This window comes from Rhagoletis zephyria, unplaced genomic scaffold, assembly GCF_001687245.7.
Source record: "Rhagoletis zephyria isolate East Lansing unplaced genomic scaffold, Rhagoletis_zephyria_1.1 Rzeph_scaffold_00227, whole genome shotgun sequence".
Lineage (NCBI taxonomy): Eukaryota > Metazoa > Arthropoda > Insecta > Diptera > Tephritidae > Rhagoletis > Rhagoletis zephyria.
The window spans coordinates 48,861-75,900 of NW_016157311.1; the positions used below are offsets into that span (position 1 = coordinate 48,861).

The window sequence follows — 27,040 nt, forward strand, 5'->3', positions numbered from 1 at the left end:
TTCATACAGTCATTGTGCGTATAATTAGTTAGTATTACTTTGTTTAATTTCTTGTTTTTATACTCTTGCTTTCATCTTATACGAATTCGACTGCATCACAAAAAAAGTCGCGGTTTTTCCACCGGGATTGCAAAATTTATTATATCTTAAAACGTCCACCAAAATATTTCGGAAAAATATTAAGATTTAAAAGAGCTGGACTGATTTGAAAATACCTCCCAAAATGGAGTTTTTTATGAATAAATATAGTTTCTTAAAGAACTTTTTGAAAGCAGTCCCCTTAGATGACAAATCAGATTAAGCTTAAAAAATCTGCATAAAAATATTTAAAAATCTTCTCAACGGAATCGTAAGAATGAGATTTTTGATGCTGTTTTTTTTTACTTATTTCAAAGATTGATTTACGAAAAACTTGAATAACTGGGCCAAAACTATTCTGATTTAGACTTATGGGATCTCAGTAGAAAGTTATTTTCACACTGTTTTTATTTCTGTTAAAAAATGTAATTCGTGTCCCAATTTTTTACTTTTTTCAAATACCAACACATCTTAATTCAACTTTGAATGACGTTCGGTCATCCTACCTTTCTCTTTCATCCTTTGAATGAGTTTGTTAGCAAAGAAATAAAAAGGGTGAAAAAATACCTTTCCAATGATACCTCACAATTCTAAATCGGAAGAGTTTAGGTTCAGTTATTAAAGTTTTTCTTATACCAATCTTAGAAAAAAGTTAAAAAACAGCATCAAAAATCTCATCATTACGATTCCGTTAAATTTTTTTTATTTTTTTTAAATGTTTTTATGCGAATTTTGTAAGCTTAAACCGTTTTGTTATTTGAGGGGATTTTTTCAAAAAAAAACTTTAAGAAACTATTTTTATTCATAAAAAACTCCATTTTTAGAGGTATTTTCAAATCGGTCCAGCTCACGTAAATCTTAATATTTTTCCGAAATATTTTGGTGGACGTCTTAAAATATATTAGATTTTATAATTCCAATGGAAAAATAGTACCGATTTTTTTTTTTTTTGTATGGGGAGTGATGCAGTCTAATGTATATGTATGTTTGTACCCAGTGGGAAATAGCCCGATCACTATAGACCAAAATCAACGTAAGAATAAAAAACTTTCCGGGAAGAAATTTTTTGACGCAGTTAGGTGTCTCCTGTTACGGTGAACACAAAATTAAAATTTTTCCCCCAATGGCGATATGGGAAGTGTCCGCCATCTTGGATTTTATGTTTTTTACGATTTGCGAGCGAATTTTGCATTTCTCGCGAAAAAAGGGAAGCAAATTTGTTGAAAATCCGATTCCCTACAAATTTCATGTGCCTATCAGTTTTTTTATACAATTATTTATTGCTAATAATATGCAAAAAATGCCCAAAATTAGGCAAGTGGCGCGGTTTTTTCGAATTTTGAGCAATTTCTATTTGAAATAAGTGGCAAGTTGTAGAGGACAAAATTTCCAATAAACGCATTATTTATATGTTTACGTACGACGTGTAGATCTCGACCAACAACGCGCTCAATGCAGCGGAAAGGGAGAAGCTACTCAAAACTTTTTTCCACACCACCTCAGAGGTAAAGTTATTGGCGCGTTTTATTTTTATGTGGTCCAGTGGTCTTATTCCACGCATAGTTATTTTCGCCACAATAAAACTCTTTAGAATCAGAGTAAAGCCGTATTGATAAAAGGACAAAAACTATTTGCTAATTACAGTTTCAACTGACAGAAGCTGTTGAGATAAAGTGAAAAAAAAACATACTTATGATGGCGACCACGGCAAATGTTTAAAGGACTACGATTTGAGGGCTTGCACCAGGAATATCCGGACCCTTAATGGGGAAGGTGCCTCTGCCCGCCTGGTTGATGTCCTCGTAAGGACAAAAGCTGACATCACCGCCATCCAAGAAATGCGTTGGACGGGGCAAGGCACACAATACCTGGGGCCTTGCGACGTCTACTACAGCTGCCATGTAAAGGAGCACAAATTCGGTTTTGGATTTGTGATGGGAGAAGGACTCCGTCGCTGAGTACTGTCGTTCACTCCCGTGGACGAGCGTCTAGCCATAATCCGCATCAAAGCGACATCCTTCAACATCTCGCTCGTCTGCGCCACGCCAGGTGAGGTATCCAAGGATCTCTTCTGTAAGCGCTTAGAGCGCACGTACGAGCACTGCGCCCGCCACGATATCAGAATCGTGCTTGGCGACTTCAATGCCAGCGTGGGCAAGGAAAGGATCTTTGGAACCACCATCGGAAAATTCAGCCTCCACGACAAAACGTCCGACAACGGCCTTCGCCGGGGCCGAAACATGGTAGTATGCAGTACTAGGTTCAAGCATAGAAAGATTCACCAAGATACGCAGCTGTCTCCGGATCGAAAAATGGAAACTAAATCGATCATGTTGTGATATACGGAAGGCATGCTTCCATTGTTATGGACGTAAGTACACTCCGAGGTCCAAACATCGCCTCGGACCACTATCTTGTTGCAGCCAAGATAAGCACCCGCCTCTGTGCAGCAAAAAATGTTCGCTCAAATATGCAAGGAAAGCTTAACGTCGCAAAGCTATCAAATGAAAGAGCTTGGCCTCCAGTTGCGCAATTATATATTATGTTTTAGTAGGGTTGCAACCTGTTTAGTTGTTAATCGCATCTTATTTAATATCTACACATTCAGGGCGTGGCGAAGCCTCGCGCATACGAGGCCCGGTAGTATAAAATAAATCATAAAGTTCAAATTTTATCAACTTCTCATCATCACACATGAAATACATGTGTAAATATTACATTTCAGTCCATAAACTACATAAAATCATAGATTCATTACATACTGGGAAATCTTCGATTTACGTAAGTTTTATTTATTTTATTTTTTTTTTTCAGTGTCAGTACCTTTTTCATAAATAGTTTTCATGTTTTTATCAGTAACAAAATCCAACCAGGAATCTAAATTTTCGGTCCATGTATTTATTATTATCTATTGTTATAAATTCATCAGAATTGGAATTGGATTCTCCAAGGGTTTCTGGTACTTCAAATAACGAACCTAAACCACGCGCAAACCAAACTAAATGTGTGCATAAAAATTACATTTTATGCGGGAATTCCCCCTTTTCCATTTAGTAGTCCGCCTACGAGGAGCTCGCGTCCGCTCAACGGAGGTTTTTATTTGATTTGTTATGAAAAGAAATCTTAATGTCCGTTGATAAGAGGTTCACGTCCGCTCAATAGAGGTTTTTGTGTCAATTTGATGCAAAATAACTGTCCGCGTCCGACCAAGAGAGTGTCCGCTTAAGAGAGAGTAATTTGTTCTGAAATTTATACTTAAAACTTGGTATAGAAAAAAATGTCCGCCCAAGGGAGATGGTTCACTGTATATGGTAATTTCGACTCGCTGAATCCGAATCTGAGATCTGTTAACCTCCATAATGTCAGGTTCGAGGTCATTTGAGGGTCAAATAGGAAATATAATTTATTTAATAAAAATAAAAATTCATATATATAGGTTTTTGTTGTCGCTGAATGGGGGTCCTTGGATTCTTCAAGGTCATCTAGAGGTCATGCCAAGGTCAAATTCAGAAGAACTGTATTGAATGTTCAGGTATATTCAATGAATTTTTCCCTACTTGACCTTCAAATAACCTCGAATCTGACGTGAACATAGGGATATAGAGGTTTGGTTCAATATGCAGAAACTTTTTTCTTTTCTTAAACCTGTGTAATCAATCAATTTCTAAAAAGGTACACATATTATGAATTTGGCTTTAAATGTATCTGTGCTTTAACATTTTAATATTTTAGAATATTTAGATATATGTATTTGCTAAAGTATTATGCAATGGAAAGGAGTTCTTATGGTTTAATTATACATACTCAAAAATATAAGTTTGTTAAAGGATCGTATATTTTATCAACTTAATAAAATGAGTTGCCGTTCTGACTGGCAGAAATTTTAAGTCTGGAAAAAACACACACAAAAACTTAATTCTTAATTACGCACTATGTATGTGAATACGATATACATACATATGTATGCCCAATAAAAATATGAATTGGAGAATCTACCACATCTTGTTTAAATCTACCTAATTTTTTTGCCGATTCTACCACACTAAAAAAAAAAGAGTTTGCAATAATGTGTGAGTATATAGGTGTGAAAAGCGTACAGTTGAGCAGTACACGTGATATGCAGTGCTGCCATTTTAGTGATATTCCCCCTAGACCTAGCGACTTTATTTTATACTTAGCGGTAAAATTTAGAATTCGGTGACAAGCGGGATTTTTAATGTTTATTTAGGAGCTCTTAGCTAGTTTTTGGCGATTTTATTCATAATGATCGCAACTCTTTACATTTACATTTTGCACTGTAAATCGATGAGACTGAAACGCTTTACATTGAAAAGTTTTACATTGACTACATTTTACAAGCTCCAACAAGCTCAACAATCACGAAAACGAAGCCGACATTCTTATGGCCAATTTTTAATCCTTTGGATTTATCGAAATCAAAGCTACTAATAAGGGTATATTTAGTGCTATAAAATCCCAATGCTGGTTATACAAGCATATAGCGCTGTTCCGTTTGTTTTTGTTAAAGAATGAATTTGTTTATCTTGTTTTTGATGAACAATTTATTGTTTTTTTTTTTGATAAACATTTCATCTCTCATTTTATCAAATAACATTGAACTGTTACTATTTTTTCGTAAGAGTTTAGAGAATTGAAATGATTCAGCGGGATTCCAGCGATTTTTGTTTATAAATCTGGCGGGAGGGCAAACAAATAAATGGCAACCCTGGTGATGTGAAATTCCCTTTACTAGAATATAGTTAAAAAGAAGTATGTAGTATCTTTGTCATTATAATCGTTTGTGTTATTCCACGGCCTAGCTATAGACCGGATAAAGCGGGTTCATTACAGCTTAAATATTTATTAACATTAACACCCCTATTCTGCAACTCTTTCGTATTCGGATTTTGCTACGAATCGAAATGGTATGCTGCAATCCGAATCGTATTTTCGAACTTACGAAATTCGAAAGAATGGCATGCCTAAAAACAAGCGAGTAAGAAATTTACAGCTTTTTTGCGTAATTTTGTACGAAAACATTTCTGTGTCGGAAGCGAGATAAAAATTAAGCAAAAATATGTAAGTCGCTGTGTGTTTGGAGGAAATATTAGTGGTGCTCTTTAAAACAGATAAATTTGCCTTTCGCATTTATGTTCGCATATTTTTATGCACTGCTTTATACATATGAACGAACAAAAAGAATGTTTGTTGCCCCTTATCGAGAAACTTGGGTATGGTTTAGTTATTTGTCCAATGATTTTGGGTGACTGTGTCCAAACGCATGACCCGAATCTAAAAGCTTTAACATAGATACACATGTAGTCAAAGGATTAAACTTTAAATTAAAGTAAGGGTTTCAAACTTCCGAGCACTTCGTAATTATTAAATTTGGTTTGAGCTGTGCACTTTTTTGTAAATTTCAATGTGATTCTGCGCAAAAATACTTTGGAAGGCGTAGCTGGAGTTATGTATATGCACAAGCATGGGCGTAGCCAGGTAGGGGCAGGGGGGCCCGGGCCCCCTAACCCCCAAATTTTTGCCTAGATATTCAAAAATAGTACCACTAAATGCTTGCTTGATAATTTCGGCCCCCTAACTTTCAAGGTTTTTCCTAAATATATACTGTATAACAAATTATACTCCCAACGCTAACAAAATAATTAGTAAATTGATTTAAAAAGTGGATATGTGGATCATCCGGTTCTGTATCAAGTTATTCTCTCTAACTTCAAAGCACTTCCATTTAAAAATGGTAAAAACCTGGCTGCAGTCGACAATGAGGAAAAATAGTTCAATTGTTTTTTACTTTTTCTTTAGGTTTGTGTCTTTTCTAGGCGTACACCGAAAGTTTTGTATCACCGAACCAATCTGAGATTATTGATAAAACTATAGACCGGTTGGGTGAACAGCCAAGACGTTTACTTGTTAAGTGTGACAAAACAAAATCAGGTAATACATATATTTAGCATAAATGAATATACCAGCATAAAAAATCTGCATACTCAAAATATTCAATACGTCCCCACATTGCTATTTGGTTTACTATACAGGTATGTAGNTGAGATTATTGATAAAACTATAGACCGGTTGGGTGAACAGCCAAGACGTTTACTTGTTAAGTGTGACAAAACAAAATCAGNCACTCTTCGACCCTTTTTAATGGCAGATGCACTGAAAGAAGTGGAGAAGACAACCCGAGGTCCCAGTCGATGACGATGGAGTCGATATCCCAGCGCCTGACTATGACGAAAAGTGCCAAGGCTGCTTGAGCTGAATGCCTGTCAGCTGATNCTATACAGGTATGTAGAGCTATGAATTTAAAAAATACATCAGGGTTTAGTTGAGATATTCGCTTTTGACCACTATGTTTTGGACATTTCCCAGTACTGCAAAGCTTTTGACTGCCATTCAACTGGGAGTGACCCGCATGGGCTGTGTTTGGGTCCCGCCACGTTAAACCCCTGCCCAATGAAAAACAACACATGCCTCGGATGATACCCCTTTCTTTTGATGANACTCACCACCTATTTGTCGACTTTAAAGCCGCTTTCGACAGCACTAAAAGGAGTTTCGTTGAGCAATACTACCAGCTTTGCTCTGTTGCCGTTCGTCCCCAGACGGGGTTTCAGACAGGGCTATNACCCCTTTCTTTTGATGACGATCACGGCAAACAAAGGAAGGACTCTGATTTTAGGGTATGCACTTGGAATATCCGGACCCTTAATCAGGATGGTGCCTCTGCCCGGCTGGTTGATGTCCTAGGCAAAATAAAGGCTGACAACCCCGCCATCCACGAAATGCGATGGACGGGGCGAGGAAGGTAAGCGTGGAGCCTTGAGACGTCTACTACANCAAACAAACAGTCAGCACATTCGCGCCTTGGCACCGACGTCACTGTTGACAGTTACAATTTCGAGAAAGTAGAGAATTTCGTTTACTTGGGAACCAGCATTAACACCGATAATAATGTCAGCATGGAAATCCAACGCAAAATCGCTCTGCCAACAAGTACTGCTTTGGACTGAGTAGGACATTCAGAAGTAAAGTCCTCTCTCNTAGCGGACGAAAGTCTAGCCACAATCCGCATCAAAGCGAGATTCTTCAACTTCTCATTCATATGTGCCAATGCCCCGATGGAAGGGAGGAACGAGGCATCCAAGGCTCTGGGCTNCTCGACGTACGAAAACAACACTATAAGTCACTCATCATGCCCGTGCTGGTATGTGGCGAATTAAAATACAGCGGCTCAACTGGCTTGACCATGTCGTTCGAATGGACACCAACGCCCCACCTCTGAAAGTATTCTGGCTTCACTTGGCATTTCCAACTGGCGTCAGTTGGCCAAAATCACATTGGCGGTTACAGCGCCAAATAAGAAGAAGAAGAAGAGAATATATCTATAACCTTATCAGTCACACAGAGTTATAACCCCAACGAAATCCTTGACGGTGGTACCGGGAGGGGAACGGTACATGACGGTAGGAAGTTTAGTTTGGGTTAAAGACTCACACTGATGGGTTTAGCCTTTCGATGCTTCCTCCTCGTAAAATAAACATGCTCAGTAAAAAGCTAACAATTTAAATCGACGAATAGTTTTATATCAACTTTTGTGAACATCTGTTTATTTATTTTTTGAACAACATATTTACCTCTATCGGTTACAATAATTTTAAGCTATAATAAACAATTTTTTAGTAAGTAAGTTATTGGTTTCGATTTTGCTTTTGTATGCCCCCCCTTAAATTTCGTTCTGGCTACGCCCATGTGCACAAGAAACGTTGTATACCTTCCGCCCCTCTTCTCCGGCAACATAGAGCGGTGAATTCTACTTATTAAGGATTATAATCCCTAAGCGTGGCCGAAGGCGGAAGCAAGCGCAACTGGTGGTGAACCTAACAAAATAGCTTGGAAGATGCTGTTTTTGAATTAACTGGGTTGAGAATCAGTTCTTCAGGTATAAGAGGAGTTACGGCTTGTGGTTCAGCAATTCAACCAGAAGCTGACATACATAGATGCGTCCATGGCAACTATGCCCGACAGCTCCGCATAGCTTTGTGAATTAATTTCCATATCGCGATCTTACTACGCTGCTATAGTTACAAATGCAGTAGAATCCATTGTTTTCTGCAAAAAAATTTAAAAATAAACAATTTTACTATAAATAAGCACTTGATGAGTGCTGTTTTGATTCCTTTCCACTTTGTTTTCCTTCATACAGCTGACTTCGAAAAACAATTGATAGCTGAAAATGGTGCACATTTTTCTGCAAGGGTTGCAGCATGCCGATTTTTTATTTTTCGTAGCGGAGCTACGAATTATGAAGTACGAAAATTCGAGATCTAGAATATGGGGTAAATTCTGATATTTAAAGTTAGGTATGTATTTAATATTATAAATGGTAAAAACTTTGGTGTCAAAAAAGTGTTGAAAAATATACTCATAAAATTTAAACATCTCAGCCATTTCAGGACACTCAGAGTACAACTCCACAACAAGATTTTCAGGCGTTGAGCACTTTTCAGGCTTTCAGCAATAGCTGAATTGTGTAGCTGAAAGCCTGAAAAGCGCCAATCGCTTGAAAAGCTTTTTGTGGAGTTGTACTCTTTGTACTTTTGAGTCACTTTCTCATTTTCATGCTAGGATTTAGATCGCCAAAATCCTAGCCATGGTAGTGTGTTCTTACACTGCAAAACTTTACTTACCCAATATGATGGCCAAACATACGAAGATAGCACCTAGCGCGCCCATACTAAGCTTGAGCCGTTGACTTTCTTGCACCAACTCGCAGTTTTCACCCCAATAGCCTTCCGGACAGATGCAGCGATAACGCAGGCGAGGCTCGAGATTAATACACGTAGCTCCATTTAAGCAAGGTAGATCGAGACATTCGTTGCGATCCACACATCCTTTTGTATCGGCGGACATGATGCGGCCCTCGCTGCACCTACATATATAAAGGAGAAGAAAACGGTAAGTTTTTTAAATTCTTTGGCACAACATTTGCAGATAAAAAGCTAACGAATTTAGTTCAATATATTTGGATGAGGTTTCTTTCACGTTTTTCAATTAGAACATAGTAACAAGTAACGAAAAAAATAGTACACAAAATTTATTCGGTCAGAAGATAAGAAATATTAGTGACCCCCCATGGCGTTAAAACGCCAAAATTTAACTAACCTTTTTACAAAGGTGAAGCCCTATCTAAAAACTTCAAAAAATATTCCTAATGATTCATCTAAACCATTTCTGAGTGATGAGAGGTCTCGCAAGGTGTCGGTTTTCAATGCATCAAATTTCAAATCACTCTGTACCGCTAAAAAGGTTCTCACTTCAAAAAATAAAATTTATGCGCATGTATGTAAAATCCCAGTTCTTTAATTTGGCTAATTAAAAATATTATCAGCCTAAAGTTTTCCAAAAACTCTATCGCTTGACATTAATATTTCAATATTTCATTTAGCTCGTGTATAAGTAAAACAAATTCGACTTTAAAATAGGTAGCAACCCCTTTAAAATTATTTTGAAACTAAAATCTTTTTAAGTTGAATTTGATTTTTTCAACACATGGCAACTCTTCTAAATACAGTTAAGAAATTAATTAATCCATTTGACTTACTAAATTATTTGAATTGCATTTTTTCAACAGGTGGCAACCCTCTTCTGACACCCTAAAAAATTCTAAATGTTCAAACTAAATATTTTTTAACGCTCGTTCGTTTGATACCCATATTTTAAAATTGCATGTACATAAATTGTGTATAATTAGCTAAACTCCACTTTCAAAACAGGCGGCAACCCTCCTCAAAATTATTTTCAAACTAAAATCTTCTTAAATATCTTTCGTCTGACATTGTTATACATTTTTCAAGTAACTGATGCATTAAGTTGAATTCTATTTTTTAATTTTGTGGCAACCCTCCTAAATATAGTTTAAAAAATAAAGGATTCTTAACCTATTTCAATTAATAACCATGTTTTAAGAATTCATTTAACTTATTAAATAATTTGAATTTAACCTTTTAAACTGGTGACAACCCTCAAACACATCAAAAATATTCTGCAGATTTCTCAAAACTTTCATATGACACCCATTTGGGTATAAAATAATTTCATTCGACTTCTCAAATAGGCGGCAACCCTCTTTAAAATACTTTCAAACTACTACCTTCTCAAAACTCTTTTTTCTGACACCCATATGCTGATACCTTATTCGGTTACCTAATTCCTTAAACTGAAATCGAATATTTTTTAAACATGTGGCAACCCTCCTACACGTAGTTAAGACATAAAGCCCTTTAAAGCAATATCTATTGTAAAAATCAATTTATTTTTTTAAATAATTTGAGCTTAATTTCTTAACAGGTGGCAACTCTTTACGGAAAAGTAGCAGCCTCAGTCTCAACCCTCTTTAAAATACTTTCAAACTACTACCTTCTCAAAACTCTTTTTTCTGACACCCGTATGCTGATACCTTATTCGGTTACCTAATTCCTTAAACTGAAATCGAATATTTTTTAAACAGGTGGCAACTCTTTACGGAAAAGTAGCAGCCTCAGTCCCTTCATTTAACACCCCACTTTTGAAAATCGAACGAATGGTGCGGATCTAAGGACATTGATTATTAAATAGTTTGTGTGTAATTATTTAACAGGTGGTAACTCTTTTAGAAAAAGTAAAAAGTTATTGCACATCTACATCCGAAGCTCTTTAATTTGACATCTCACTTTTGAAAATCGTACGAACGGTGCAGATCTGATGACCTGGACAAAAAATCCTTTCGCGTATTCTATATGTAGATAACTTATTTCTCGACAAATCAACTGTCTTAAACCCAATTATTAGAAACATCGCCTGCAAGAAATCAAAAAATGCAATTTTGGAAAAAGTAGGCGGATCGGAAAGTGAAAAAGTGAAGTTGTAAAAAGGTGCCAAATTCAAATCTTATTAGCTATTTAAAGGGAGATGGAAGGCAAAGTAAAAAATTTCGAAAAGGTGCATCTAACGGGTGATGACAAAAAAATTAGACTTTTGTTAAACTACTTTAACTTAACCTTTTTTTGACGTGAGCGACACACCCCAAATGAAAACTTGCTTTTAAAACACACAGCTAAAGCTTTTTTTATATTTTGTTTGAAGTGTTTAGATAAAATAAAATTAAAATGAAATGTCTTATTGAATTTTTTAAAGGTACCTGATAGTATAATTGCATGGTTAGCTTTTATTGACATAAAGAAAATGTTTATCAAAACTAGGCTTTGCACTCCAAAAAAAATATATATATGTTGAAAAACTAAGTTAGATTTCTGAAAAGACCTAAGACTAAAAACAATATAATAAGAGATCATAAAAATAATCAATTCATAAAAAACAATGAGCGAACTTAGCTTAGCTAAAAACTTCAAAATGTAAGAAAATTATTCATTTCATTTAATCTCCTTCCACGCATTGCCAGGAAATCATAGCCCTATGTTCCTCACACAAGGGTAAGTGGCAGCTTGCGCAGACCTTGGACGTCTCTCGGTCCTTTTTCCTGTCGCAAAACTCACATCGAGCAGGTTTTGGAAGCCTTGAGTTAGGTGAAGCTCGAATGTCCTGGATTGATAATATTTGTTGTATTTGAATCCGAAGGCTCCTTCGAAGAGATTTAGAATGCTGACGGTCTTTTGAAAATGGCTCGATAAGGCTGAATGTTTAAAAATTCCCTTCTCTTAATTTTCGCTCCCGTTTTATAAGGGAATAAAGCACCCTTGCATTGTACAAAGGTCCGCAAAGGAGTAAAAGCACTCAAGAAAACTCAATCAATATTTTACTAAGTTTGACGGAATAAAACTTATATGGCATTGAAAATGAACTTACGTATGTAAAAAATAATTGATTTTATTTCAGATATGTTGGAATGAATATTTTATATCTTATTAAGTATCTTTAGTTAAGATTCGCATTAAAAACTTTAAATTTTCTCCATGAGAAGAGAATTATAGAAAGAAATTTTCAAAAATTTCAGATACAAATAAAATATGAAATACAAGTGACCCGTTTTAATAAACCTTCAAACAAAGTTAAATCGTGACGTCTGACCAATTCGGATGTGTTACAGCCAGCTCTTTTTTCAATCGTTTGCTTTTGTGAAAGATACCCAACACAAACAAAGTAAAACAACGAATAACATCACATACATATTAACATCCTCCATAACAAAAACTTTACATACTCGTACCACAAACTCACAAAACAAAAGCAAAAAATAGACACAACTCTTATTTGGGCACAGTGGAATAGTGAAGTGTAATCCAAGCAACAAAAATCGAAGAAGAACCGCCTGATATTGCCAAACAAAAACCTTCTTGTTCACTGTTTTTGCAAACAATAATACGAAAGAACTTAAAAATAAATCGCCGGGCCCAAAGTACTTGTTAGTCCAAAGAGTTAATAGTCAAGAAACTCTCAGTTGGGTCTCTCCCTTCCTAATTAAAAAAAATCATCGACTGTGTTAGCGGTGAAGTTGGTATGTGCTAAAAAATAAGAAACGAACACCAAACAAGCCGTCCAACTCTTAAAACTAAGCACCCTTAACACTAAACTATAGCAAAGTTGTCATTTACAACAGCGACGTAAGAGGAATAACGGAAGAATCTTAAGCGAACTCAAAACACAAAACATCACTGAAGTAAAAAAAAAATACTCAAAAAGCAAAATGAGAATCTAGTCGAGACTGGACTCATCATTTTAACATTTTCTTCTCTCACCCTACCGGATAAAATCTCTATCGGTTACGAAATAACAAATGTTGGACCCTACATCCCCTTGCCATTAAGATGCAAAAAATGCCTGCGCTTTGGTCACCTTACTAAATTTTTTAAAGGTAACCAACTCTGTGCAAGCTGTGGAAATATCAGTCACATAAACGTAATTTTAAATGAAACTAGCCAATGCCCGCTTACTTCGCGGCGCCTAATAAGAGCTTTTGCGTTGGCCAATGCAAAAGAGCGTTTAAAAACAAAATTAGTCTGTAAAGTCAAAATTTTTTATTTAAGTTGAAACCACTAAGGCGCAGTATCCTCCTCATACATAGGCCAATAATAGTCATGCTGTGATACCATATGGAATACCAATCCCTTTCGGTGTCATGAGCTTTACCGATGGTCTTATTTCCACCTGTGAGATCTCTGGCATGCGTAATCTTTTTGTAAGATCTTGCAACTACAACATTGGTGCGATGCGTATGCCAATAAAAGTTCTTATAGGGAAACTCAAGAGCACAGAAGTGCGTTTTCTGTTATAGGAGGGCCAAGAATCCTCGCTGTCCCACAGGATGAAAAGTTTTCCGGTACATTGCTAAATGAGTCGTGTGATCTCTTAAGTATCTTTCAAATGAAGCAATTGATATACCTACGGTGATCTTTCCTTGTTAATTCACCACTTTTACAATTCGTGGTAAAATTTATGAACTGATTTCTGGATAGATGCAAGACCGCATGATCGTGCATGAGGGCGTCAGAAAAACTTAACCCCATCCTTCATTTAGACATCTGAAAACTAAATTCGTATAACTTAAACATAGTGCCAAAGCAGACCAACCACACGGGGTTTCTATACATTTCATCTGCAGCGCCATCCATTGGGTTCATTTTCTGCAAAACCATTGTTTACCATAAAATGAATACGTGTTATGAATTTCAACCTTAACTCCAGCGGCACTAATCAGGTAAATTTTAATCAAAAGAATTTTCCATCATACAGGTACATAGCTCACATTTAAAATTTGAACGAAATCGGTTAATAAATACGATTTTTATAAATAACTCTACTCCAGCACCACCTAGCGAGTTTTATAGTAGCATGTAATTGGACCATATATGTATGTAAGATAACCTCCGACAATCTGACGGAACTCTATTCAGTGTTTTTTGAGTTTATTCCGAACAACGAAAACGGCTATCATTTTATGCAAATAGGTATGTAGATAGGACAGTTTATAGCGAAACTCGTAAAAGCAAAGCTCCATTCTTTGTGAAAAACTTAAAAAAATTCTTCAAAATTTTCACAAAAATTTTACCTTACTGAAAATTAAAGACAAAGTTAGAATAGTTCAATGGGATTTATAAATCTAGGAGAAAATGGTTCCCAATCGAGTGATACTTGCGCGTTTACGTAAATGTATATCGATCCAGCCTTTCCAATAATTACCACTTTTCGCCATAACTACGGTATTGATAACATATGTAGCTGTGTAGAATTTCAGGACGTTAGCGTAAGCAGTTCCAGACATAAGCTATATGAGCAGTTCAGTTTGCATGGAAGGAAGGAGCCACGCCCCCTTTCCCAATGCATTTGCAATATATGCATCAGTGCTAAGTTTCAGTTCCCCAGCGTAATTGGTTTTAGTGATATATTGGTTTTTTACGTTTTAGTCTGTATAAGAATTTTAGGAATATCCCGAGCTAAATACCGAGTAAATTTTTGGTCAGAATATTTATTTTCAACGTGTTGCCAAATATGAACCAAGTCGATGCAGCCGTTTAGTAGTTTAGTGAAATGCATTGTAAAGAGAACTGTATGAAATTGTAAAACGTGACGTCTCAGATTTCTTAATTTTTTGGGAGCAACAACGAAAAGTTTTAATTTTTTTTAGCGAAAAACCTTCCACACAGAAATAAAAAAAAATTAAGTTTGTGGTTATATCAAGGCGAAATTTTGAGAACGGTGCGTTGCTAACTCTAAATATAAACAACGACGCACTGGAAAAAGTTAATACGTTCAAATACCTAGGAATAATGATCGACGATAAACTAAAACAAAAAAAAAATGGATTCTATATTTTCAATTAGAGCTCTAGCAAAACTGCATTTAATTCCATACATTAGCTTTTGCGTGATGCGCTTGCAAACATACAGACAAACATACCGAAATTTTAGATTTGGCTTCTGTTGATCTAATAAACCCCCTATTAATTTTTCTTTATCATCTATTATGTACAGATATCGGCCTGTTGCAATTTTATTATTCTCAAATACTCTCGTTTGATACCCATATGGCAACACTTAGTTTATATTATAAATTTAACTGAATTAAAGTTTTCAAATAAGTGGCAACCCGCTTCAAGAATATTTTCAAAAGTAAGCTTCCTAATCCTCTTTAGTTTAATATTCGTATTGCAATATTTCATTTATTTTACAAATTTCAATGAATACAATCTTTCAATCAGTTGGCAAATCCCCTAAAAATATTTTCAGGATTAAAATTTCCTATCGTCTTTAGTTTGATGCCAATATTGCAATATTTAATTTATGCTATCAATTAAATTAAATTAAAGTTTTCAAATAGGTGGCAACCTTCCACAAAAATATTTTCAGCTGTAAGCCTTTGTAAATTTCTTTCTTTTGACAGCCATATTGCAGTATTCACTTTACCGTATCAATTGACCTAAACTGAAATTTTAAACACAGGTGGCAACTCTCCAATTTTTTCTTCTATATTGGAAGCTAGATCTCTAGCGATACATCGGTGAAAACTCCATTCAATTGCATGTTTTCGACTGATGCGCGTACAAATATACAGACAGACAGAGATTCAAAAATTCTAAAAACTGTTCATAGGGCTTCTGTAGCTTAAATAAAAACCCACCATATTAATTTTTCTTTAATATCTATAAGGTACAGACATCGACCTGTTACAATTTTATTATATGTATAGATGTAGATATAGATTTCATTTATTTTATCAATTTAATACAATAAAATTTTTCAAACAGGTGGCAGCCTTCCCTAAAAATATTTTCGGCAATAAAATTTCCTAAACCCCTTCAGTTTGATACCCATATTGCAATTTCAATTTATCTTATAAATTAAATTAAATGTAAATTTTCAAACAGGTGGCAACTCTAAAAAAAATATTTTTGGCTGTAGTCCTTCAGCCTCTTTCTTTTGACGCCCATATTGCAAAATTAATTTTTTCTTTTCAATTTACTTAAACTCCAATTTTCAAACAGGTGGCAACTCTCTAATTTCTTTCTTCCTATATTTTAAGTTAGACCTCTAGCAATACGTCGGTGAAAACTGCATTCAAATCCATGCATTCGTTTTCGAGTGATGCGCGAACAAACAGACAGACAGACAGACAAAAATTCTAAAAACGGTTGATTTGGCTTCTGGTGCTTTAATAAAGACCCCCCACACTAATTTTTCTTTAATATCTATAATGTACAGACATCGACCTGTTACAATTTTATTATATGTATAGATATGCTCAAACGAACCAAATTGCAACAACTGCAAGGAACTCAACTACACAGATTCAGCCCACTCAACTTTTAACAGAAACTGCCCAGTATTTGTCATGCAAAAGGAAATTCAAGCGATCAAAACTGTGCAGAAAGTCGACTCAAAAAAAGTACACTCAGCACACGTTTTATTATTAACCCTTAAATGCATGGCGTACCATATATCGTACACACCTTAAATTCTTAGTAGTTCGATCAAATTAATCTGTATAGCATTTTGGTTTGCTCTAAGTTGGAGTCATAAAAACTAACTTTTATCTAAATATCGCCGCAGCTTTCTGAGTTTTATACTTTGAAAGATATTTGAAGTGTGATTTTTATTCGTCAATAAAACAGAATTCATTATATTGTTTGTCCGATAAATGTTACAGGTAAGTGTATTAGTGTTTATTATTATACCTTATTTATCTACGAAGACAAGGTACTCACAGCATTAGGAACTATAACGTATCTATCCAGGAAAGATAATCGGGTAGTTAATCTTGTTTCAACTTTCGTTGGGATGAAACCGTTACGTAATGCACATGCCAATGACGTTGAAGTTCCGACTACACAACGCTGGGATAAAAAAGCGAAGAAAGTAGTAACTATTTCTTTCCCCCATATGGGGGGTGTGGATCTTATGGATTCTCACCTCGGTCGCCTAAAAATTGCGTTGAGAAGCAGAAAATGGAAAGAATATTCTATCACCTATTGCATCTTTGCATGGTCAGTACTTGGCTACTTTTTAAAAAAGCAAACCCCAACATTCCATTGACTCAAAAGGAATTTCGTCTGGAAGTATCTTATGTTTTGGCGAATATGGCAGCTAACAGGAAAACGAACAAAAACCGACCTGGAGCAATCACGCCAGTCTCTCGTGCCCAAAAGGAACATGTACCACCACCAAATCTACGTTTCGACTGCATTGATCATCTTCCTGTAGTTCAAGGTGGTGCAAGATGCATAAATTTAAAATGTCATGTTGGGGACCAAATCGTGAACAACCGTTCAATATTCAAATGCAAAAATGTAACGTTTATCTTTGTTAAATTATAAACGTAATTGTTTCATAGAATATCATAAAAATGATTAAAAATAATTCTATATTTATGTATGTACATACATATGTATGAAATAATTCTTTTTGCACTAATTTTGCTGGTAACTTAACTTAAACGGATTAATCTTATTTATGTACTTTCGTTTCCTTTCATTTTAATAAACTGAATTAAATTTTTCTTACAAAAAATATTCGCTCTTATTTGGCACCAATGCATAGTGTACCATATATGGTACAATTCGAAAAACACACACTTTGAGCTTTTCCTGGAAAACGGTGCATTTACACGAAAACTTAGTATCCATTTCGTGTTCAGTGGGTGATTTTACATAGAGGACGCTTGGCCTAATTATTGGGGCTTGACCTCATGCATTTAAGGGTTAAGGTATATATCGTAAGGTATCGCATATATCGTAAGCAAACTAAAAACTCTTTAGCTATCTACTTTAACAACTATGTCAATAACTCCAGCACTAACAGTTTTACAGTGGAATATTAGAGGTTGCCACTCTACAAACCGTTTCAACTCTCGGAACTACACTCACTGTACGACACAAGGTTCTTTCCCTAACAATCCGGAGCGAATTCAGTAATTAAAGAATAAGCCAAAAGTTTGCTCTCAAAAATGGAACATAATCCAGAAGTACGGGAACGCAAAAAACCATATTTCGTGCCCAGAATTTCAGAAACAGCTCAATCGCGTTGTGTTTGTTTTTGTCCCTTAAATGCAAACTCTTGGAAACTGAATTTTTGTTTCAAACATTTGATTTTAAGAATATAAAGATTGAAAATACATTTACTATTCCTTAAAAGCATCGAATAAATGCAGGCAACATGTAAACACAAAACAGCTGATATGCACTTTGACGCTTTATCCATTTTTACCTGGAGAAAAAGTCCGGGCTGTTGCGGGCAGGAAGAAGAAGATACTTACGATCCTATACGTTCCAATTTTCGCTCTCTATTACCCATTTTGTAGAGTACGGGAATGATTTCTGGGCTATTTTGGGCACCCGCGGGATCCTGCGTTGCGTACGGGAAAGAACCTGCAGTAAATCTAACATGCCTAATTTGTGGCGACTATAACAGTTGGCACATCAGTTGGGGTTGTGCTACGAATAACGCTAGAGGCAACAAAATTTCAAAATTTATAAACCAGTCGGGATTAGTGCTTCTTAATAATGGTTCCCCTATAGACCTAACTATCGCCACGCCCATAATAGCCTTACAATCAAAATGGGAAATCGAGTCCAATCTATTTGGAAGTGATAATTTCTCCATTTTAATTTCTATTGTCCTCAATTGTCCTCCCAAATTTAAATTAAATATAGCCGACTGGGATAAATTTCGATTTAACTCTAGTAAAATCAACGACAAAATCCCCATTAGTCATAATATAAACAAGGAAACCGCAAATTTAAAAAGAATTCTTATACAAAGCGCACACGAAACGATCTCTCAAACCAGCTTTAAAATTAGAAAATCTGTCCCCTGGTGGAAAAAAATTTTTACGAACTGGAAAAGGAAAGAAATCGTTGCTGGAATAGATTGAAAAGAAATATCATAACGGAAAATATTACAAATTTTAAGAAATCCAATTTGATATTCAAAAGGCAAGTGAAAATAGCTAAATTCGAAGGAATGACCGACTACACGTCAAAAATAAACCCTACTATTTAGTCCCTCCCGCCAAGTTTGGGCAACAATTCGCAGATTTTGTGGCTTAAAATTATACAATATTATGTTCACTAACTCTCTCCCCAACTACCTCTAACTCTACTTCAATCACAGATAAACCAATGATTGCCAATACTTTTGCAGAATACTGGTCGGCAGAATCAAACAACATAAAGTTTCTTGTAGACTTCATTTGAACCCAGCAAATCCGCCTTGTTCATTGAAGAAAATATTGAACTTGTCTTTAAAAAAGGACATGACATAAATAAAAAAAAATTTCAGATACAATTACAATATGAAATAAAAATGACCCGTTTTAATAAAGCTTCCCTGTTTTTCAATCTTCAGTAGATCAAGAAATCAAAACCCTACCCTCTACTGCAACAACAGCACACAAACTTTTGAAAAACCAGGGCAAAAACCACCTCTGCGGATGCTTGTATAATATAAAGTACAAGACATTTACTTCCTTTCAGTGTAAATGTACAATATATTGTAAATTTTTTTTGACAACTCGGGAAAAAATATTTAAAATCATGATAGTTTAATTTAGCATTTTTATATGATGAAATTCTTTTTATATTTCCTGCTACGCGCCTTTCTTAATGATTTTCCTTGACTCTCACGCATTTTTTGTACAGTAAATACCACCACTTTCGTGTCACTAGAATTTTATAAAATGGTATATTTTTAAATTAAATTCTAAAAATATTTTTGAAACGTTTTCGATTTTGAAATTTACGTAAACATTCGGGACAGTTCAAAACTTCATTTAGTTTAATTTGTTTTCAAAAATATTAATAAGATTTTTAGTAGCACACTTCCAATGTTATACAAAATTAAATGTAAAATATATTGTACAAATGCGCGGAAAGGGTTAATAATGTGAGATGAGTGCAACTTTGCGAACATAATCAATCCGTCTACTATGCATACATATTAATATGTATACCTGTACAAACCGTCCGACGTACATACACACGTGTATGGTACATGTTCGAGTAGACTAATGCTGGGATTCAGTAACTCGGACTCATCTCAAGTAGGGTTCGAAAGATACTATCGATCATGATTCAATAATACAAGGTTCGATAAACTGACAGTTATCTCTCTCGCACCGCTCCCTTAGCAGTGGCACCGTGTTGCTTCTTTGCAAATTTACTTGAAAAAAGTGTAGCTTTGTTGTGAAATAGGAGTATAAGCTTTTGTGCAATATGTTTATTTGTATATGCATATGAAGCACATTTCACTGATGAAAACATAAACTGTTTTTAAATTGGATGTTTACATAAATCTCATAGTAGTTTTATTTTAATTTTGAGTCCTTTTGCAGTTTTTATACAGCTAAATAGTGCATAAGTTACGTAATTCACGTAGATATTTCGTTCAATATTTCGTTTAATACGCCAGATTTCCTGCAAATACATTAGAATTTAAAAAAGTAATTTCACTACTAATTGCCTACTTTGCATACTTTTCTACTACCATTTTCGCAACAAGGGATTGCATTCTTCCCCTTTCTCTGTCCTTCGTAAATGCAACCTTTTTTTAAGGGAGTGTCAAACCGCGGCTGTCAATAATTATCTAACCTTGTATTATTGAATCATGACTATCGATATTGAGTAAGCATCGATACTGAGGGTATAAAAATGAGTACTTTAATTCTCGATACCTTATTTGGTGATTTTACTCGATACTTTGCAAAGTACTCGTAGTATCGTTTTTTTTAACACACTTTTTAAATTTTGTCTTCCATTGGCAACCCAATTTTCTTTGCTTATATGGATAACTATCATACAATTTTGTCCATCACTTAAAATAAACTGAAATTTCGTGTAGTCTGTTGCATAACATAAACCAAATAAGTTAACGTTTAATGGCCTTATTCATAAAAAATAAAGTAGGTTTAAAGAGCTTAATAAAATGACACCTTCGTACATTTTTCAGTTTATAAACCTTTTTTATTTTTTATGAATAAGGCCTAAAACTTTACGCGAAGCTCACGAAAATGCAGAATTTTTAGAAACTTTTTGGGTATGCAGTTTTGTAACCTATTAAACTTTACGTGTAACCTACTACCGTTGACTTTTAATTCAAACTTGCACATTATTATACAAAATTCAATAGGCTATAAAAATACATACCCACAAGGTTTACAAAAATCTTAATAAAATTTGAAATTCGTGAAAGTAGTTATATATATATAAATATAAATATATATGTATGTACATTTAACGTTAAAATTACTTCTACCGTGAAAGTAAGTTCTGCAATGAAATAAAAATCAAATATTTTTCATGTCTATCTTATCACATTAAACGAGCAATTCTTGTATATATATATATATATCCATGCGGTTCTCGGAAACGGCTCTAACGATTTTAATGAAATTTTGTACACAGATAATGTTTTGGATTATAAGGTTATCTGAATAGGCACTATCTCCGAGAAGACTCGTATAAGGTTGCCACCTATTCGAAATTAGTTACAAATGACTTAAAACATCATAATATGGATATCAAATGGAAGGTATTTAACCTTCCTAATTCAAAAATATTTTTAATAGGGTCGCCACGTATTTTGAATCACATATTTATTTAATTTTTTTGTTTAGAAAAAAAAAGTAAAATGTTACTACTCATGGGCACCAAGAGAAGGTTCTTAAACAATGCTTTCGCTATATACAAAATGTTATCTCTTAGGATAATAGTGTAAGGTTGCCACTCATTTTCGATTCTACACAATTTATATAAAACATCGCAATATGGATATCAAATGAAAGGTATTGTTGAGAACTTTGGTCAGAAAATTTTTTCCATCAGGGTTGCCATGCTTCTATGTAATACAAATTTTTATTTTCCAGTGTATTCCAGAATAGGGTTGGGTTGGACCAAATGACAAAAAATTGACCAATTTTTATTACATCGCGAAATTGAGTGGAGTTTATTCCTCTTTATCAAGAAACTATGCCAGTTTTTATAACGATGTTTTTTTTTTATATCGCATCCAAAGTACATTACAATTGTATATTATTAACATTAAATTATTTAAAGTTTTAAATTATAATTTGTTGCTTAATTTCGTATTTATTAATGCTAAATCTAAAAATTTGCACTCAGCTGCTGCGGAACTGTGAGACAGAATACAAATTTTATGAAATAAATCACACAATTCTCCAAAGGCCGCTTCACCCAATCCATTTTTAATCAAACTTACTTGATCCCAAAAACGTCCTATATTGGTACAGTTTTTGAAGTTACCTTCATTCAGCCTCAGTTTGCGAAATCGAAATTCAATTATGTCTGCATCATTTACCAATACAGGAAATTGGTCGAGTAGCGGCAAAATTGATACATCAGTGTCAGAAAGGACTTTATGTGGTATAATAATTTCAAGATGTTTAATATCTTTTCGATTGAAATTGAATATTATTTTCATGTGCTAAATGCTGTGATTTAAGTTTTGCTACCTTTCCATATTTTTGCCAGCCACTTTAATATTGGTCACCGAGTAATTGAAATTAGCAAGAAACCGCGATATTTTTTTTAGCCTGCTTTGATAGATGATTAGCCATGCCATATTTGAAGATCAGTGGCAAGGCGTGTTCACACTTTTAGCAGCTGTTGCCATTCGGCCCTATGCTGAATATCGTCATCGTCATCGTCGATCATCAATAACATGGCTGACGATGGCCGTATCGTCACTTCTACTGACGATGACGATATTCAACATAGGGCGGCATATTCATCAATTAAATAGAAAAAATTGCAAATACGAAACTATTGCATGAAGTGAAAGGGTGATAATAACCTAACCAAAGGCTTGTGAAATAGACCATTTTAAAAATAATTGGACCAATGGACCAAACGAAAAGAAATGGACCAAATTTGGTCCAAAACGACAACCGTGTACACGATACGTTTCAACGGCAGCCGAGCATAAACCAAACGAATCGTTTGTTCTTTTGCTCACTTGCATGGTTTCGATTGTGGTAAAGGTTCTCATCCTGAGCAAAACCGAAACAAAACACGATACACAAAAAAAAAGGAATCATTCCTTTAGGGCTCAGCAAATTAGTGGTGCCTATGTAGTTAGCAGAATGGTTCAACTGCTTCAGTAGATTTCTGAGCATTGTGTGTGTGTGTGTCATGTCCTCTGATATGCACAGAATGTACATGCATCCATATGTATGTATGTATACTAACCCTGCAGGAAAACCGCGGACTAATGAATCAAATTTCTAGTTCCGTACTAGATCTTTATCGCCAAAAACGAACTAGTCCGATAGTAACTAAATTCCCACAAGTCAAAATCGGCGAAAAGTGGTACTTTTAAAAAAACTAGTTTTTTCACTTTTTTCGCTAGAAATCTATATCTAAAGTGACGAATTTAGAACTGATTCGAAAAAGATGTGCAGAACAAACTAGATCTTATCTGTCGAATTTAGAACTAGTTCGGAACTATCGAAAAAGGGATGCAGCGGGGGATTGTTTACTTTACATATATATATGTGTTTGGCGGCTTTTTCGGTCAAATACACTTCTATTCTGCATTCCGCAGATGCTTTTTCGTAGCTTCGTAATACAAAATCAAAATTTGTGTTAACATTTTAACATCTTAGGACCGTTTGGAACCAGCTCAAAACTAACCACATTTGTCCTAGCCCGGAGGTGACCCTTTTTGAACTATCTAGGAACTGTTGTTATATGAACTGTCTCAGAACCTCCTAAGCCAGAGTCAAGTCAGAACAAGCTCAAAAGTTCTGCAGAACTCTGCGTTGTCACTTCGTAANTTTACCAATACAGGAAATTGGTCGAGTAGCGGCAAAATTGATACATCAGTGTCAGAAAGGACTTTATGTGGTATAATAATTTCAAGATGTTTAATATCTTTTCGATTGAAATTGAATATTATTTTCATGTGCTAAATGCTGTGATTTAAGTTTTGCTACCTTTCCATATTTTTGCCAGCCACTTTAATATTGGTCACCGAGTAATTGAAATTAGCAAGAAACCGCGATATTTTTTTTAGCCTGCTTTGATAGATGATTAGCCATGCCATATTTGAAGATCAGTGGCAAGGCGTGTTCACACTTTTAGCAGCTGTTGCCATTCGGCCCTATGCTGAATATCGTCATCGTCATCGTCGATCATCAATAACATGGCTGACGATGGCCGTATCGTCACTTCTACTGACGATGACGATATTCAACATAGGGCGGCATATTCATCAATTAAATAGAAAAAATTGCAAATACGAAACTATTGCATGAAGTGAAAGGGTGATAATAACCTAACCAAAGGCTTGTGAAATAGACCATTTTAAAAATAATTGGACCAATGGACCAAACGAAAAGAAATGGACCAAATTTGGTCCAAAACGACAACCGTGTACACGATACGTTTCAACGGCAGCCGAGCATAAACCAAACGAATCGTTTGTTCTTTTGCTCACTTGCATGGTTTCGATTGTGGTAAAGGTTCTCATCCTGAGCAAAACCGAAACAAAACACGATACACAAAACAAAAGGAATCATTCCTTTAGGGCTCAGCAAATTAGTGGTGCCTATGTAGTTAGCAGAATGGTTCAACTGCTTCAGTAGATTTCTGAGCATTGTGTGTGTGTGTGTCATGTCCTCTGATATGCACAGAATGTACATGCATCCATATGTATGTATGTATACTAACCCTGCAGGAAAACCGCGGACTAATGAATCAAATTTCTAGTTCCGTACTAGATCTTTATCGCCAAAAACGAACTAGTCCGATAGTAACTAAATTCCCACAAGTCAAAATCGGCGAAAAGTGGTACTTTTAAAAAAACTAGTTTTTTCACTTTTTTCGCTAGAAATCTATATCTAAAGTGACGAATTTAGAACTGATTCGAAAAAGATGTGCAGAACAAACTAGATCTTATCTGTCGAATTTAGAACTAGTTCGGAACTATCGAAAAAGGGATGCAGCGGGGGATTGTTTACTTTACATATATATATGTGTTTGGCGGCTTTTTCGGTCAAATACACTTCTATTCTGCATTCCGCAGATGCTTTTTCGTAGCTTCGTAATACAAAATCAAAATTTGTGTTAACATTTTAACATCTTAGGACCGTTTGGAACCAGCTCAAAACTAACCACATTTGTCCTAGCCCGGAGGTGACCCTTTTTGAACTATCTAGGAACTGTTGTTATATGAACTGTCTCAGAACCTCCTAAGCCAGAGTCAAGTCAGAACAAGCTCAAAAGTTCTGCAGAACTCTGCGTTGTCACTTCGTAAGACATCGCCATGTTAAAAAAGACAGTTGAAAGCATTGATTTGGGATAGATGAATAACCAGTACCGTCTCTTTTCAGGCTAACTCAGCGCAAGTTCTGAACCAGTTTGACTTTCTGCAGGGTACATTCGTACATATATATGTACATGCAAACATCCATATGTAGACATGTATGAAAGTAGATGCATAACAGCGTAGCAAACAGCCTAACAACGGAGTATAAATAATAGCAAAGGGTGCAATAACTGAGTACATCCAAAGCTAAAATTCTCACAATAAGTTACTATTGTTAACTGAAAAAAAAAAAACAATATTTAAAATGCAAAACTACACTTAATTTTCTAATACATTCTTCCAAAAAATCTTCCATCGCCGAAAAGCCTCCAAGCTGCAATTCTTAGTCCCGCAAAAATTCTAAATTTTCAAAGTATGTACCACAAAGAGGGCACTCTCCCTTTTCCGAATTTTTTGCAATATCCGCCGGTAGCAGGCTCGTATGCCCTGATATTTTTTTACAGTTTCTATCGTGGCAGTTTTGCCTACTTCCCTATACTTCTCCACAGTTTTTCTCATGATTTTTGTTTTTTATTCCTATCTATATATTTTTCAATTTTACTTTGCCGCAACTTTTCCCTTCAATAATTTGAAAAAAAAAATCTTCTAAAAATCGCTCACTTGGCATTTTCCGCAATGTGCTCACGTAATGGTTCAAAATACCCTGATATGACGAAATGGGTTAATACCCAATATACACAAAAACGAGGGTGGCATCGTATCGAATTCGAGACGAACTCGAGAAAATAAATTTCTCGAATATATTTTTTGGGCTCGTTTCGAATTCGAGGCGAGCTCGAGCATATCAGTTTTCTCGAAAGATTTTCTTTATATTCTTAAACGCTATTGTTTATACACATTTATTGTATATACAGCACAGGAATGCNTTTCTCGAATATATTTTTTGGGCTCGTTTCGAATTCGAGGCGAGCTCGAGCATATCAGTTTTCTCGAAAGATTTTCTTTATATTCTTAAACGCTATTGTTTATACACATTTATTGTATATACAGCACAGGAATGCAAAAGTAGGTACAATTGTACCTTTTTCCGACGTTTGATGACTTAAAGGTACATTAGGTACAATCACTAGTTTTTAGGTACAATCCTTTTCTGGTCAGATCCATTTATAGTTTTTTTTTCTTTTTCCTTTACCGTACTCGTTTCGAATTCGAGGCGAGCTCGAGCAAATCAGTTTTCTCGAAAGATTTTCTTTATATTCTTAAACGCTATTGTTTATATACATTTATTGTATATACAGCACAGGAATGCAAAAGTAGATACAATTGTACCTTTTTCCGACGTTTGATGACTTAAAGGTACATTAGCTACAATCACTAGTTTTTAGGTACAATCCTTTTCTGGTCAGATCCATTTATAGTTTTTTTTTCTTTTTCCTTTACCGTACTCGTTTCGAATTCGAGGCGAGCTCGAGCAAATCAGTTTTCTCGAAAGATTTTCTTTATATTCTTAAACGCTATTGTTTATATACATTTATTGTATATACAGCACAGGAATGCAAAAGTAGGTACAATTGTACCTTTTTCCGACGTTTGATGACTTAAAGGTACATTAGCTACAATCACTAGTTTTTAGGTACAATCCTTTTCTGGTCAGATCCATTTATAGTTTTTTTTTTCTT

General features: G+C 35.1%; 1 protein-coding gene across 1 annotated transcript in view; it reads right to left on the reverse strand.

The window, feature by feature from the left end:
- LOC108358255 (putative neural-cadherin 2) overlaps positions 1-27,040 on the reverse strand; it is a 358,474-nt gene that overhangs the window by 47,589 nt on the left and 283,845 nt on the right. The window contains exon 10 of the mRNA XM_017609477.1: positions 8,781-9,022. Coding sequence (XP_017464966.1) covers positions 8,781-9,022 — 242 coding nt within the window. The remainder of the gene's footprint in view (positions 1-8,780; positions 9,023-27,040) is intronic.